The sequence below is a fragment of the Orycteropus afer genome, unplaced genomic scaffold (assembly GCF_000298275.1).
Source record: "Orycteropus afer afer isolate SDZICR_OR568_19922 unplaced genomic scaffold, OryAfe1.0 scaffold00168, whole genome shotgun sequence".
In the NCBI taxonomy this organism is placed as follows: domain Eukaryota; kingdom Metazoa; phylum Chordata; class Mammalia; order Tubulidentata; family Orycteropodidae; genus Orycteropus; species Orycteropus afer.
The window spans coordinates 2,692,145-2,710,171 of record NW_006921755.1 but is presented as its reverse complement, the minus strand read 5'-3'; the positions used below and the strand labels follow the sequence as shown (position 1 = coordinate 2,710,171).

General features: G+C 36.1%; 1 protein-coding gene across 1 annotated transcript in view; it reads left to right on the top strand.

Annotated features, from left to right (window-relative positions):
* The window catches only part of PRKCI (protein kinase C iota), a 156,242-nt gene that overhangs the window by 85,776 nt on the left and 52,439 nt on the right, over positions 1 to 18,027 (top strand). Inside the window, exons 4-7 of the mRNA XM_007946659.1 lie at positions 5,239 to 5,324; positions 6,515 to 6,655; positions 9,443 to 9,497; positions 11,129 to 11,187. Coding sequence (XP_007944850.1) covers positions 5,239 to 5,324; positions 6,515 to 6,655; positions 9,443 to 9,497; positions 11,129 to 11,187 — 341 coding nt within the window. The remainder of the gene's footprint in view (positions 1 to 5,238; positions 5,325 to 6,514; positions 6,656 to 9,442; positions 9,498 to 11,128; positions 11,188 to 18,027) is intronic.

Here is an 18,027-nt window from a genome sequence, read left to right as displayed (position 1 = left end):
TTAACTGTTTGTGAAGAGCAGCCAAGGGTGATTCAGGCTCTTCTTGGTGGTTTTTTATCGTTGGCCCGTTGGTGGAGAAGGAGGTAGTGGCTGCCACTCTGTAAGTGAAGTTGCAGGAGGTGGGGTGTAGTTGTGTCTTATAGGGACTGTTATTGTTTCCCACTCAATCAGACACAAATTATAATCGAATAGCCTTCAAAAAACTTGTCAGTCTTGCAGGTCCCGGGTATCCTTGGGGTTGCTAGAAAGCAGAATGTGTTATTAAGCCCCAGGAATCTGCAAGAGTGCTGTCTCTTTAAATATCCAAAATAGTCAAGCCACTTTTTAAACCTTCAAAATGGCGGTGTCCTCCGGACCGGCAGAAGTCCACAGCTCAGCCCACCTTTCTCTTCACCTTCTCCGTTTGTTCCCCAGCCACTATGCACCATCTTCTGTGCAGTCCCTGCCTAGCAGGGTGATTTTTGGGTTAATTCTTAAGTCCTACCACCACAGGGGGAGCTCTGGTAGCATAGTGGCTAAGGCACTTTACTGCTAACCAGAAGGCTGGCGATTCAAACCTACCAGCCACTCCTCGGAAGGAAGTTGGGGCAATCTATTTCCGTAGTGATACTGCCTCGGAAACCCAAGGAGGGGTCGCTAGGAGTCACGTCTGACTCAACGACACATAACAACAACAACTACCACCACAGGAATCTGTGAGAGCGCTGTCTCTTTAAATATCCAAAATAGTCAAGCCACTTTTTAAACCTACAGAATGGCGGCACCCTCCGGACCAGCAAAAGTCCACAGCTCAACCCACCTTTCTCTTCACCTTCTCTGTTTGTTCCCCAGCCACCGTGCACAGTCCGTGCAGTCCCTGGCTAGCAGGGTGATTTTTAGGTCCTACCGCTGCTCGGGAGTGTCCAAGCCATCTGTGCCGTCAGGGTTGCTCAGGTCGCTGCCAGACCACAGCTCCGTATGTCTCCTTTTTTGGTATTTCCACGCAAATTCTTATGCTAGTTGGGGTATAGTCCACTTCTGTAACCTTCCTTTCAAAGCTCAGGGGTCCAAGATTATCTTCTGTGTCTGTGTAAATTGGTTTCCCTTTTCTTTGTTGAAGAGGGTCTGTGCAGTCCTTCTGCCTAGTCCACCATCTTGCGGAAACTCCCTAAATGTAATTTTAAATAGTGTTTCTTTCCACTATTGAATTTCAGAAATTTTGAAACTTACACAGAAATTACAACAACATTGAAACAAACCAAAACCAAACCAAACTCACTGCCATCAAGTTGATTCCAACTGATAGCGACCCCTTTGGGTTTCTGAGGCAGTAAATCTTTATGGAAGTAGACTTCCTTCCATGGAGTGGCTGATTGGTTTGAACCACCAACCTTCTGGTTAGCAGTCAAATGCCTTAAGCATTATGCCACCAGAGCTTCTTCATTGAAACAAAGATACCCATATGTTCTTTGCCCAGGTTCACCAGTTGTTAGCATTTTCTGTTTGCTTTATCTCTGTGTCTATATATATACACACATACATGCATACATATGTACATATATGTATATGCATATGCACATACATACATAGATACATACATAATGGAGTTCTTGGGTGGTACAAATGGTTAAGTGCTCAACGACACTTAACCACTTTGTACACCTTGGGGGTTTGAGCCCACTCAGAGGTGCCTCTGAAGATAGGCCTGATGATCTGCTTCTGTAAGGCTCAGTCTTGGAAATCGTATCAAACAGTGCTACTCTGCACACATAGCGATGTTATGAATTGAAGTAGACTCGATAACAGCAGCAGCAACAACATCGCACTGGAGTTCAGTGGCAGATTGGTTAAAGCCATATGTATGTTGCCTTTGCAGAGCTGATAGAGAAGCAGCTATTTTCTTTTTGTCTGGAGCCAGAATTTTAAAAGACTTGCCATTTTAGCAAATCTTGGTGCCAGAGTCCCATCTGCATATTGATTACAGATCTGTAGTTTACTTCCCAGATAATAATTTGCTAACTTTTCATTCTACTTCACACTCACTTTCCCGCTTTAAATTTTATTGGTGGGGATTTTGACACCACTTTCTCCCCTCACTATAGATATTATTGAAGTAGAACATGGAGGAAAAATGATAACTATTAATGTGTCTTTTGGCCCTCTAAATTCCTAGGCAACCAGTGAAATGTTTAGATTTAAGGTATGTTAAAGTGTAGTTCGTGAAAGCTTCTGAAACATGATATTATTTTAGTTTAAACTCTATTAACAGAAATTTTCTGCTTTGGCTGCTGCTAGCAGAAAAAATTATTAAAAATAAAAGCATCTATATTTTAGGTTCTATTATACTGTCTCAGTATTTGTAATTCAAGACACTGGGATTGGTCTCTTTTGCCTTAATTTTAAATAGTAAACACATACTATGTCTGTTTAAAATAGAAGTTTAGAAGTGAAATGGAATCTTCCACAGTATTAACAGTTAATGAGTATTAGTCATTATATGAGGAGCTCTGGTAGCATAGTGGCTAAAAGCACTTGACTGCTAACCAGAAGGCTGGCGGTTCAAACCCACCAGCCATTCCTCGGAAGGAAGTTTGGGCAATCCTACTTCCGTAGTGATACTGCCTCGGAAACCCAAGGGGGGGGTTGCTATAAGTCCTGGCCGACTCGATGGCACATAACAACAACAACAACAACAACAGTCATTATATGTAATAGCGATTAACTTTACCAAAATTATGAAGATGAACTAGATTTGATCTTTTAGAACCTTTTTATAAGTATGTTTAGGAAAAGTATTAATGTAAAAGTCATTGGATGAAAAGTTGTTGGGGAAGAGACTGTTTTGGTTACTTCATGCTGCTCTAACAGAAAATACCACAAATGGGTGACTTGAACAGACAGGAGTTTATTCTCTTACAGTTTTGGAGGCTAGAAGTCCGAGTTCAAAGTGCCATGCTCTAGAGGCTGGGTGAAAGCCCCTTAACCTTGGGTTTCAACGCTGTCTCTTGCTCCCGGTCCACTGAAGCTAGAGGCTTTTCTTCACTCAGGCAGCAACTTGCTGCTGAGGCTGACAAACTCAAGCTCAACAAGTAACAAGGCACAGTCCCAATATTATCAAACCACATGGCAGGCCATTGATTCAAGTACATTAAGAGTCCCAAGATTAGCAGACAACATGGCAGCCTGCTGAATAATGACTTGGGTACAGGCGGGATTCAAACGTGCCAAAAGCTAGAGACCATCCTCAAATATATGTATATACTGGAAGCAGACAATATCCCTAAAGTAGCTACTCAGCTGCTCCAGTAGATTCTACCATGGAGTTGATTACCAGTCTCACCATGGGGAGTAACTACATCCAGCAGCCCCCAGCCAAGTTGACATGTAAACTTAACTGCCACAGAGACTATTCTTGTCATTACAAAATTTCACTCTAGATTACTTGCAAAAATAAAGTATAGCTCTACAATGAAGAGAGCTAGCAATCGCTACCTTTAGGTGATCAAACACCAGTAATGGAAGTCAGCAATCTGATAGTTACATTCCTTGTGATATGATGCAATAAAAAATACACATCATCTATGTAATTTTTTTGCCAAAAGCATTTACTTTTTGAAACAGACAAATCCAGAACATGGGCCATTCTACAAGACAACAGCCTGTAACAGCCTGTACTCTGTTGAAAAAAGCCTACATCATGAAAAACAACAGCAAAAAGTTAGAGTAAATACTTTAGAATACATTAAAAGACAAAAGAGATAAACAAATGCAGACTGCATCCTGACTAGATTCCGGATTGAAAAAAAAATTACTGTGAAAGATATTTTGGCGACAGTTAGGGAAATTTGCTTATGGCCTATATCGTAGCTGATATTGAAATGTTAATTTTCTAAGATGTGATAATGGTACTGTGGTTGTGTAGAGTAAAGATGAATGTTCTTAATCTCAAGCAGTGGATACTAGGTATTTAAGGATGCAGACATGATGTCTGTAACTTACTTTCAGATAATTCAGAAAAAAAAGTGTATGTATACAGAGCAGAAAGCAAATTTGGCAAAATGCTAATTATGAATCTAGGTGAAAAATATACAGGTGCTTCTTGTTTTATTCTTTCAAATTTTCTGTGGGCTTAAACAGATTTCAAAATAAGAAGTTGGAAGGGGTATGTTTATAGCAGCTTTATTTAGTATGTTGTTATGTGCCGTCAAGTCGGACCCAACTCATAGCGACCCCTCCTTGGGTTGCCGAGGCATCATCACTATGGAAGTAGATTGCCCCATCTTCCTTTCGAGGAGTGGTTTGAACCGCCAGCCTTCTGGTTAGCAGTCAAGTGCCTTAGGCACTATGCTACCAGAGCTCCTTTATTTAGTATCATTGCCAAAAATTAGAAGAAATCAAAATGTCCTTAAGTAGGTAAATGGATAAAGGAATAGTGGTACATCCATACAATGGAGTAATATTTAACATTAAAAAGAAATGAAATATTCACATGTGAAAGACATGAAGGAACCTTAAGTGCATATATGCAGTATATAATGCCAAAGCTATCCAAATGAAACCCACTGCCTTTGAGTCAGTTCTGACTCATATCAACCCTACAGGAGCAGACTGCCTCATCTTTCTCCCATGGAGTGGCTGGTGGGTTCAAACTGCCAACCTTTTAGTTGGCAACCAAATGCTTTAACCGCTGCGCCATCAGAGCTCTTGATTCCAAAACTATAAAGATAATAAAAAAGACCTGTGGTTGGTGGGGGAAAAGGATGAATAGGTAAAAAGCACAGGGCATTTTAAGGGCAGTGAAATTGTTCTGCATAATGCTGTAATGGTAGATACATGACATTATTCATTTGTCAAAAGTGAGAATGTGTCAATATTGTTTCATCAATTTTTTCAAATGTTCCACACTATTACAAGTTGTTAATAAAAGGAGAAACTGTGTACAGGAGAGAACTCTGTACTTTCTTCACAATTTTTCTGTAAAACTTAAATAACTGCTCTAAAAAATAGAGTGCATTAAAAAATACAAAAGAAAAACAAAAGTTTGGGGGAGGGAAGAGTAATAGTTACTCAAACATACTTCCTGGGCTTGATTTTCTTCTAGTCTCTTGTAGTATATGTATTTTATTCTTTCAGTTTCAGGTTTTTATAGCTTTTCTTCTTGCAGTGAAAATCATGAAAAGAATTAACAGACTTAATTATAAAATGACTTTTATTCACATTCTCCCTTTTTTTAATTTAAAATTTTAAACCTTTCTTTAGAATCCATCTACCGCCGAGGTGCTCGCCGCTGGAGAAAGCTTTATTGTGCAAATGGACACACTTTCCAAGCCAAGCGTTTCAACAGGGTATATTTACTTTATTGAATGTTGACAATTGGAGACATCTATTATCTTCATTTCTAATATGAAAGAAAAGTAGTCTTCTTATTCCCTTTAAAAAATGAAATAAGTTGGGTGGCCCTATGTTCCTAGTTTGTCTGGGGTAATACTACTATTGTCCAGAGGTAATTTTTAATAACATCTTCTTTCACTCTGAAAAAAATGTTTCCAATTGGTTTGTAGTAAAACCTGTAAAAGCTGGAATCTGTGTTGGCAGAATCCCGTCAGAGAAGGGAAACACAAATATTTTCCACTAAAAGGAGAGATAAAATAAGTGGTAAGATTGCATCCTATCAAAGGTGACAACTTGTAAGACCTGGAAAAACAAGGCAGTCCCTCAAGTTCCAGCTTTCATAGGTTTCACTGTGATTATATGGTTACATAGCTTTAAGAAAGGTTTCTTTCTTTCTTTTTAAATATCTATATAAAATTCCAGGTAGCCAGAAAATGAACAATTAATGTTATAATTTTAATTTTCATTGTTTAGAAAATGATAGCAAGCACTTATCTAGCTTTTACTATGTACCAGACACTGTTTCAAATGCTTTACATATTTACTCATTTAATCCTCACAAAACCTTGTGAGGTAGGCACTATATATTTCCATTTTATTGATAAGGAAACTGAGGTATAGGGAGTTAAGTAACTTGCCCAAGATGTCAGCGACAGAACTAAGATTTGAACCTAGGCAGTCTATCTCTAGAAGCCCAGATTTTTCAACTGTTCTTAGTAACTACAAGTGTATATAGTTTAGTCTATTTTCATCCTAAAACTAATGCTACATTCTTAGTTCATTAATGTAATTTGAAGCTAAACCCTTTTCCTTCTAGTAGAAAGATTATGAAATGAAAAGACATTTTAGGTTCTTCAAGAGATCAGAGCTTTGGTTTGACCTCTAATCAGTCTGGAAAGTGTAATTTTTGCTTGGGAGTCATCCTTGAATGGTTTTCTCTGCTGTATGTTTTTCCAATTTAATTTCACTTTTCCTGCTTTCATTGTTCTTAATTATGTGAAAACTGAAAATTTTTGGACTTATGACACCATAATGAGGGAAATTGGGTTGGAGAAGAAAGCTACTTATTTTCACTATTTTATGAGTACATGTTAGGAAACAGTTGACCTTTTTTGTTAATAAAATATTGAATTACTCTCTTCAGCGTGCACACTGTGCCATCTGCACTGACCGAATATGGGGACTTGGACGCCAGGGATATAAGTGCATTAACTGCAAACTATTAGTCCATAAGAAGTGCCACAAACTTGTCACAATTGAATGTGGGCGACCTTCTTTGCCACCGGTAAGACTCAGTGGTCTTTTTTTTAAAAATAGAGCATATTTGATAACACTACTAGAATAGAGGGAGGTGCTAAGGAACTACAGCACAACAAATTTGCTGCAGATTGGTGTAGTAATTCTTTACATTGCTGTTAACATTCTGTGAATTTTGAACATATTTTACAAATAACTAGGGTAATACTGTTTTCTAGAATATAATTAACTTCTTTGTTTAACCTGCTACAAAATTCTCTGGTCTAAATTTAGAAAGATGTAGGATGAACTATTTAAGACATTTTTTTTTTCCTCTCTTCTTTAAGGTAAAACCATTAGTTTGTAGCTACCCTTCTAGCATCCATTCTCTGGAGATGCAGAGATCAGTTATGAAGGGTTAGAAGTGTCGAAATTGCGTAGTGTGAGATTCCTGGGGGCTTTTTAACATCTGAAAATTTATTTTTTTACCTTTATTTTAAATATGTAGTTAATACCTATTTAGTATAGGGATAAATAAAAAGGATTACAGATGAATTAAAGAAAAAATTCAATAAGAATCACCTTAAACTATCTAAAAATAATTATTGTTTGGTGAGTATTTTTCTAGAACTATTTCTGTGTAAATTTATAGGTATAAATATTTCAAGTTTTTCTATATGGAAAAAATTTAAATATATATAAAGGCAGATGGAGCAGTATAATGAACCCCCATGTTCCAGTCACTGTCCATAACTCCAATGGTTATCAACTCATGGACAGTCTTGTTTCTATACCTCTACCCAGTTACCTTCCCCTACCTCATATTATTTTGAAGTGAATATTTTATATTTGCCTAAGTATGCACCTCTGTATGTACTATATATATTTCAATATGTAATAATGACTAAAAACGATAAGGACTCTTTAAAAACTAACTAAAAATCAAGTTGCCTATATTAAATAGTTATCCAGGCAGTGCTTTAATTTTCAGTTGTCTTATAAATTTTTTTTAACAGTTTTTATTATGAATCAGAATCTTACAATTAAAGTTCATATCTTGCAAATAATTATTACCTCAATTAGATAGTTTTTAATTTACTGGTTTCCCCTTCATCTTTCCCTTTTCCTCTTTTTTTTTGCCCCTTACAATTTTTTTATAGAAGAAACTGGGTTTGTCATTTAGAGTGGCACAGAATTTTCCTCATTGCTTCTCCATGGTGATGTCTAATGTGTTCTTCTGCCCTCTTTATTCCCTGTATATAGTAGTTGGATCTGGAGGCTTACTCAGATTACACGTTTTTGTTTTGTGTGGAATTTTTTTTAAGATTCCTTTCATAGAAGGTGGTGTGTTTTCCATCAGAAAGCACATAATATTTGGTTGTGTTTCTTTGTTTCCCATACTTTTAAAATGAAAGTGAGATCCTATTATACACATACTGTTTATTCTAACCCATTTTTCTTACTGAACAATCTATTTTGGTCATCTTTCTATATCAATATAGATTATAGAATATATTTTCCTTATTTTTAGCACAATAGTTTATTATATGTTTATAAAAACCAATTGCTGTTGAGTGGATTACAACTCCTGGTGACCTCATGTACATTTTTATACCATAATTAATTTAACCTGTTCTCTATGATTAAATATTTGAGTTGTTTCCAGATTTTCTTATGAAGAAAATGATAATGAACTTCACAGTAAATAAATATTACTATTTCCTTAAGAATCCAGAATTAGAATTACTAGATTAAAGAATATGCATTTTTATGAAGATTTGGATATATCCTTCTAAATTGTCCTCTAAAATGATGTTAACATATTCATAGATCTTCTTTGGACATAGTGAAAGTAGATTAATATTGGTATTGACCTTTTGGTATTGGAATTATTTAGCTAGTTCATATAAATTTAGGATTGAGTTTATAGTTGTGGGGTGGGGTGGGGTGGGTGGTAAGCTATAACTTTATGACTATGATCCTTCTTGATTTTATCTCTTTCTTACTGGAATTCGTTAAACTTAGATCCAAATTAATGAATTAGTAAAAATTTGATTTGAATTAGTATTGTTCCCAAGGTTATTGGCAGTTAGTTGGTTAAGTCATTTTCTAGTAGGTATTTCTTTTAACTTACTGGGCCACTGACACCTTTGAGAATCTCCAGAAAATTGGGAAACCCACAAAAAATTGCATGTTATTTTAAGAGATTTTTAGACATGCTGAAGCCTATCTCTTGTTCTCAGCTAAATAATGTATGTTCTAGAGACTCCTTTTGCCAGGGACTTAAAGTGAGCCAAGAGCCCCCTTTAAAGGGACTCAAAGGAAGAGTAAGTAGTATAGAAGAGAAATAAGTCAGAGTACAGGAATTTCCTTTGAAGTATAATTTGATTTCTCTTCGATGGTCTAAAATTAGTTTCGTGTTGTCTTCTGTTATCTGTAGAATGTGACTAACATTACCTCATTCACAAATACAGGTTTTTGTTGTTGTTGTGTGCTGTCGGGTTGATTCCGACTCACAGTGACCCTATGGGATGTAGTGGAACTGCCTCACAGGGTTTCCTAAGCTGTTATTTTTATAGAAGCAGATTGCCAGGTATTTTCTCCTAAAGAGCAGCCCTGGTGAGTTCAAACCGCTGGCCAGGAGGGGATTACCTCATTCACAGAAATAGTGTATCGTTTCATATAATAAAATTAAATATAGTAACAAGTTACATTTCTTCAAATTTAAATTTTATTATGCTGTATCTTATTGAAGTAATGTACTTCTGGATTTGTAAAATCTATGGGAATTTTGAAAGAATTCACTGAGTTATTTCATCTTTGGAAATGTTTGTAGGAGCCAATGATGCCCATGGATCAGACATCCATGCATCCGGACCATGCACAGACAGGTGAGAATTATGATGGCACGAACTGTTGTTCATTAACAAAGTAGCACTCAAAGACTTCTTGTGATGACTCTGTTCTTCCTAAATTTTTATGGTGGTAAGATCAATCATAATACTAAACACACATAGTTGGCATTATAAAATATAACTATATAAACTGAGTTTTCTCTCATTCAGGTAAATTTTTTGAAATCTTTTTAATTCAACAAACCTAGCTTTTTTTTCAATAATGAGAAAATATACAGTTGATCTTGTGGGCCAAATATACTAATATTATGGCAATGTTCAAATGACCTGTTTTATTAAAAGCTTTATTATTAAAAGAAGAGTTTATGTAAAATATATAAAAATGCAGTCTGGAAAGTTAAACATTGATCATATGAGTTACAATGTCAAATATGTACAAAATTTTAAATACCTCTCTGGAAACATTAGAGATCAATTAAAGGAAACAGTACCCTGATCTGGGCTGAATCAGGAAAGGGAAGGCAAGAGAGGTTTTCTGGAAAGACAGAGTATGGTTTCTTAGTCTTGGAAAAAGCTGATTATCTGAAATATGGGCTTATCTGCGCTGAGTAGCTTCAAGGAATAGCCTAGTGTCTTCTCTTTGTCAGTTCTTTATTGTCCTATGTAGTAGAAGTTTGAGTATAAATGAAGTGAGTGAAAAGTCATACTAAAATAATTAAATACCGTTTATAGAGTCACCCTTATAGAAGTTGTTCAATTAATTTGTAAGGAGATATGTTTTAAAAATAGGAAAAATATTTTCTAAATCTAGTACTTAGCTTCCAGGTTGGTCCTTGCTCTCTTTTCTCCTGGGAAAGATTATAATTTGAGTCATTCTTACGTACAATTTGTTATTACTCTCAAACTACTGCCATGGAGGTGGATCTGACTCCTTGGGTTTCTGAGGCGGTATCACTATGGAAGTAGATTGTCCAACCTTCCTTCTGTGGAGTGACTGGTGGCTTTGAACCTCTAGCCTTCTGGTTAGCAGTCAAATGCGTTAGGCATTATGCCACCAGAGCTCCCTTGTTATTACTAGAACAGGTATTTAATTTTAAGTAATGAAGACATATTCAGAAGTAAAGCAAAATCAAATTGAGAGGTTTTTTTTTTTTAACTTTTTATTATAATTTGGGCGAAGACATACAGAACAAATTAGTTCATACACAAAACAATTCATACACATTTTGTTTCATATCATTGACTACAACCCCCACAGTGTAACATCACTCATCTCACTTCCTCCCTTGTGTTCAGTTTCCATCCTCCTCCTTTCCTAACCTTTCCTGCCTTCTAACTTAGTCCTTGGGCAAATGCTGCCCTTCTAATCTCGAATGGTTGATTGTTCTAAGGAATGCATACCTGCCTAGTGTTACTATTCACCTTATAGAAGTAACTGTCTCTTGTCTGGCTGAAAATTGACCCACTGGAGGGAGTTCAGTTTCAGGCCTGAAGGGTGACTAAAGGCCTTAGCCTTGGGAATTCCACCATTGTCTCAGACTAGTAAGTCTGGTCTTTTTTATGATAAATTGAGAAAATTTTTATGTCAAACTCAGTTCATGGATGCTATGTTCTTTTTCCTCTCCCCCTCACTTTTTTTTTTTCAATGTTTGGGATTGGGTTTTCAGTAATTCCATATAATCCTTCAAGTCATGAGAGTTTGGACCAAGTTGGTGAAGAAAAAGAGGTAAGATAATTTGTTTTATTGTACTGCTGTAATCTGCTTTTTAATTAAAACTTGACAGCTTAAAAATATGATAAATTGATTTTCTTAGATCTTGAATCATAGTAGTAAATATAGGAATAATTTTTAATGACTCCCAAGTTTCATTATTCTTTAATTATTTATTAAATTATTATTTAGTTTAAATTAGCATGTAATTTGATGGGATAACTTATTTTCATTTTAAGATAGTATAATCTAAAAATTATAATATATTTAAGAATAGTATTTAAAGTATTTGGTAATATTCTTTAAAATATAATGTATTATAGACCCTCTGTTTTGTGAGCTAATTGTTTATATAAAGTATAAATAATTAAGCATCTTAACTGCCACTATTTTTTTTATTAAGCATTTATTTTATCAGTCTTTAAAATAAAATCATTTTAATTAAAAATACTCAATTAAAATGATAACCAGTTTTTGAAGAAAGCTGGTAGTGGTAAAGATTACCATCCCTCACATCTCTACTACCAGTTTGACTTCTCAGAGGTAACCCTTTGTAACCATTTCTAGTTGTCTCCATAACTTTGAATAATATTTATACCCTGTTTCTCAGTGTTTCAACTTTATTTATTCCTAGCCTTGAAAGATTTAATTACTTCCCCCCTTTCTTTCTTTCCAGTGTTTGACAGATTTATTATGTTTTGCTCTTCTCTCAGTTGCCTTTTCCAAAAGAAAAAAAAAAATTATTTTTTATCATGGGAAAGTAGTAAGTAAAAGTAGGCGGAATAGTATAGAAAAAAAACATGCCTGTATCCATTACAAAAAAAATCAAACTCACTGCCATAGAGTTGATTGCAACTCATAGTGACCCCTCCTTGGGTTTCCAAGCCTGTATTTCTACAGAAGTAGATTGCCCAGCCTTCCTTCCGAGGAATGGCTGGTGGGTTTGAACCACCAGCCTTCTGGTTAGCAATCAAATGCCTTAGGGATTATGCCACCAGAGCTCCTAAAATCCAGTTAAAATACTTAGTAATACATGGCCAGTCTTGCTGCTTCTATGTACTTTTCTCACTCCTGGAATATTTTGTGGATAACCTATTTAATCTCATATTTTAATTTCTCATTCTATCAGTTGCAATCAATTTCTCATCTCCCCTTTAACCACCCCTACTGTTTTGTCCAGCTTTCCTGTTTTAGCTATGTGTATTTATTTTTACATTGCAAAGATTGTTAACATTTACGTTCTATACTGCAATTACAACCAAATCTTCCATATGTTGTTCTTAGGTTGAATGGGGTCATTTAAAGAAAGACATTCCTAATAATAAACAGTGAATTCTCTGTTTTTCTGGAACTTTCAGTTACTAGTGTTTCCTTCTGTTTGGGCCTTGACGCTCTTTCATAGCTTTTGCTTTTTTTGGAGTTTCTTGTTGCCTTTATTATTACTTTTTGTTTGTTTGAATGATTGTTTTTCAAAGACTCATTTGCCTTTATCTTCAAGATTTTTAAATAAATTTTTTAATTGAAGGATAACTACAGATGGAAACATGTACAAATCATGAGTGTATATAGCTAGGCAAAATGAGGAAATTGAAGATTTTTACCAACTTCTGCAGTCTGAAATTGACCAAACGTGGATTCAAGATGTGTTCATTATCACTGGTGATCAGAATGCAAAATATTGGAAACAAAAAAGAATCACTGGTAGTTAGAAAATATGGCCTTAATGATAGAATGATGCTGGAGATCATATGATAGACTTTTGCAAGACCAACAATTTATTTGTTGCAGATACCTTTTCAACAACATAAACGGTGGTTATACACGTGGAGTACACGGGAATAAGATTGACTGCATCTGTGGAAAGAGATGATGGAGAAGCTCAGTATCTTCATCCAAAATAATGCCAGGAGCTGACTGTGTAATAGACCATCAACTTTTCATATGCAAGGTCAAGTTGAAGTTGAAGAAAATTAAAACAAGTCCGTAAGAGCCAAAATATGACCTCGATTATATCCCTCCTGGATTTAGAGACCATCTAAAGAACAGATTTGATGCATTGAACACCAAGGACCAAAAACCAGAGGAATTGTGGGATGACATCAAGAACATCATCCATGAAGAAAGCAAAAGGTCATAAAAAAGACAGGAAAGAAAGAAAAGACCAAAATGGATGTCAGAAGACACTCTGAAATTTGCCCTGGAGCAGAGAGTAGCTAAAGCAAATGAAGAACTAACAAGATAAAAGAACTGAACAGATTTCAAAGAGCATCTCAAGAAGACAAAGTCAATTATTATAATGAAATGTGCAAAGATCTGGAGTTAGAAATCTGAAAGGAAAGAACATGCTCAGCATTTCTCAAACTGAAAGAACTGCAGAAAAAATTCAAGCCTTGAGTTGCAATATTGAAAGATTCTGTGGGCAAATATTGAATGAAGGAAGAAACATCAAAAGAAGTTGGAAGGAGTACACAGAGTCACTGTACTGAAAAGAATTGGTCGATGTTCATCCATTTCAGGAGGTGGCATATGATCAAGAACCAGTGGTACTGAAGGAAGAAGTAGAAGCTAAACTGAAGGAATTGGCAAAGAATAAGGCTCCAGGAATTGAGCCATTGAGATGTTTCAACAAATGGATACTCATCTAAAGGCAATCACTCATCTATGCCAGAAGATTTGGAAGATAGCTACCTGGACAACTGGCTGGAAGACATTCCCATTTGTACCCATTCCAAAGAAAGGTGATCCCACAGAAAGTGGAAATTATCAAAAAATATCATTAATATCACATGCAAATAAAATCTTACTGAAGATAATTCAAACATGGTTGCAATGGTATATTGACCGGGAACTTTCAGGAATGCAAGCTGGATTCAGAAGAAGATGTGGAAAGAGGGATGTCATTACTGATGTAAGATGGATCTTGGCTGAGAGCAGAGAATGCCAGAAAGATATTTACTTGTGTTTTAGTGACTATGCAAAAGCATTTGATTGTGTGGATCATAACAAATTATGCATAACATTGAGAAGAATGGGAATTCCAGATAACTTCATTGTGCTCATGAGGAACCTGTTCCTAGACCGGAATCTGTTGTTTGAACAGAACAAGGGGATACTGCATGGTTTAAAATCAGGAAGGGAGTGCGTCAGGGTTGTATCTTTGTAACTATACTTATTCAATCTGTATACTGAACAGATAATCCAAGAAGCTGGACTATATGAAGAAGAACGTGGCATCAGGATTGGAGGAAGACTCATTAACAACCTGCAATATGGAAAGGACATAACCTTGTTTGCTGGAAGTGAGATGACTTGAAGCACTTATTGATGAAGATTAAAGACTACAGTCTGCAGTATGGATTACATCTCAAAATAAAGAAAACAAAAAATCCTCACAAATGGACCAATAAGCAGCGTCACAATAAATGGAGAAAAGATTGAAGTTGTCAAAGACCTCATATTACTTGGTTCTGCAATCAACACCAATGGAAGCAGCAGTCAAGACGTCAAGACGACATATTGCATTGGACAAATCAGCTGCAAAAGACCTCTTTCGAGTGCTGAAGAGCAAAGATGTCTCCTTGAAAACTAAGGTGCACCTAACTTAAGCCATGGTATTTTCAATCGCCTCATATACATGTGAGAGCTGGACAGCAAATAAGGAAGACCAAACAAGAGTCTATGCTTTTTTGAGTTGTGGTGTTGGCAAAGAATGCTGAAACTACCATGAACTGCTAAAAGAACTAATAAATCTGTCCTAGAAGAAGCGCAGCCGGAATGCTCCTTGGAAGTGAGAATGGCCAGACTTCGTCTCACCTACTTTGGTACTGTTGTCAGAAGGGACCATCTCTGGAGAAGGATATTATGCTTTGTAAAGTGGAGGGTCAGTGAAAAAGGGTAAGGCCTTCAATGAGATGGATAGACACAGTGGCTGCAGTGATGGGCTCAGGTATAGTAGGGATCATGAGGCTGGCACAGGACTGGGCAGTGTTTCGTTCTGCTGTACATAAGGTCGCTATGAGTCGGAGACAACTTGATGGCACCCAACAACAACAGAATACAATATGTTTTTCATGACTGACTTATTTCACGCAGCATAACGTTTCCAAGGTTAATTCATGTAGTAGCGTTTATCAGATTTCATTTCTTTTTATGGCTGAATAATAATAATGTATATACTACATTTTGATTATATATTTATCTCTTATCCATTGATGGACATTTAAGCTCTTTCCACCTTTTGGCTACTGTGAATTGTGCTGTGATGAACACTGCTGTACAAGTATCTGCATTTTTGTTTTTAATTCTTTTATTTATATACCTAGGAATGGAATTGCTGGATCATATGGTAATTCTGTTCAATTTTTTGAGGAACCTCCAAATTGTTTTCTATGGCTACTATATTATTTTACAATCCTGCCAACAATGAATGAAGATTAAGGTTGTGTTTTCAACGTTCATTTATGTAATAACACATATTAGAACTTCATATTTCTTGGTGACTGAATTCTTTTTAGTCTTCTATAAGTAACCAGAAGTTTTAAGTTTCTAGTTGTCAGTGGTATAAGGCAGACTTTATCATCCCAGAGGGCCTTAGTATTCTTTGGAAAAGAATTTCTTCCATGAGTTGAACTGCCTCATACTTGTTTTCTGCTTGCAGTTTCTAAAAATGTCTCTGAATGTGTCCTTTCATAAACTCAGATTTCATATATTGAGCGTCTAGCAGACTCTTTGATCATGATGTCCCATTGTTGCTTCTGACTTACATATGAAACACCAAGCTCATTATCTCCAATAACATGTCAGTCTTTTTTTTTTTTTTTTAGTTTGATTTGCATGAAAGTTTACAGAGCAAATTGTTTTTCCATTCAATTATTCATAAAAGTTTTGATTTGTGACATTGATTACAATCCCCACAATGTAACAGCAATCTTTCTATTTTCTTCCTGTGGTTACTGTTTCCATCGCTCTTTTTTCCTATTCCTTCCTTCCTTGGGAGCTTTTTACCTGGGCAAATACTGCCTTTTGATCTCATATGATTTGTTGTTTTAGAGAGTGCATACCTCCCTGGTGTTGTTCATCATACAGGCCTAAGTTGAGCTACAGTGGTGAGTTCCACTCTAGGCTTGAAAGAACGAAACATGTACTGCACTGGGGTTTCCACCAGTCTCTATCAGACAGTAAGTTTGGTCTTTTTTTATTTTTATTTTTATATATTGATCTTGTGTCCTGCAACTTTATGAAACTCTTTTTTTAGATCTAATAGCTTTGCTGCTGCTGCTGATCCTGCTGCTGCTGCTGCTGCTGCTGCTGTGTCGTCAAGTCAACTGTTACTCACAGCAACTCTTATAAGAAAGAGTAGGCCTCATAGGGTTTCCAAGGCTGTAGTCCTTACAGAAGCACATTACCACCTCTTACTCCCTTGGGTTGGTTTAAACTGCTGATCTTTTGTTTCAAACCTGAGCTCTTATTCTGTGTACCCCAAGGGTCCTTGTGGCAGCTTTGTATAGTGAATTTTCTACCTAGACTTGTGAATAAAAACAATTTAATCCTATCTTTCTAATCCATAAGCTTTTATTTCTTTTTCTTATACTGATTACAATTTTTAGTGTGATGCATAATAGAAGCAATGAAAATGGACATCATTTTAATACCCTACAACTTACCAAAATAGGATATAAAACGTTATTTTTGTGGACTATGTCATGTCAATTGACCTAGATGAGTCCTGAAACTATGGTCCTCAGCTATGAAATCAAGTGACTCATTCCCTCAGGTTTTTTTTTTTTTTTTTTTTTCCCCAGTGGCTAAGAAGTTTTCATAAGTTTGGCCCCTGTATGCACATACAAATATATATGTAGAAATATCATCTGCCACACCTATTTATACTTGTGGGTGTAGTCCTATTTGGCTTCTCACACCTATTCAGCTTGTATATCTACCTATGTAGCTACTGGTAGATTATTCTTTGTTATTACTGTTACTGCAGGATTTTGAATGTAGTAGTATTTACCTTTATTGCCTTTGACTCTTGTGCACCTCCCAGTGTCTTCCTTTGCCATGGTCTTATTGTGCTGAACTCCCTTTAATTTCATTTTGTCTTTCCTTTATCCAAGTTAATAACATGTCTTTTCTTAGTGATCTTCCCTCCCTTCCCCTTTCATCCCTGGTCTTAAAAGCTTGTGAGCAGCCATCTGAAATCCAACAATTGGTCTCTCCCTGTCTGGAGCAAAGAAGAGTGGAAAAAAAAGAAAATAATTAAGGAAATAATTAGTCCAAAAGACAAATGGACTATGTGAACCACAGCCTCTACTACCCTGAGACTGGATGAACTAAATAGCGCTCAACTATCATAATGACTGCATTGATTAGGATCATAGTAGAATGTCCTGGACAGAATGGGACAAATGTGTAGAGCAAAATCTGAAACCATAAAATAGACCAGAATTATTGGCCTGGTGGAAACTGGTGGAACCCCTAAAACAATGGCCCTTATACACCCTAAAAACTCAAAACTGAACCCACCCCTGAGGATCACCTTTCAACCAAATAGGTAGAGCCATAAAGTGAATAATAATATCTGTACAGAACATAACCCTCAGAACAATCAACCATAGAATCCAAAAAGGCAACACTTTTTGCCCAAAAACAGTGGTACACACAGGTAGGAAACAAGGATGAATGGAAACGAGGAACACAGAAAGTGAAGAGAGTACTGTTACATTGAGGGAATTGCAACTAATATCAAGAAACAAAACAAAAAAAAATGTATAAATTGTTGAAAATAAACCTAATTTGCTCCGTAAACTTTCACCCAAAGTGCAATAAAATAAATGAATATAGAATAAATCATAAAGG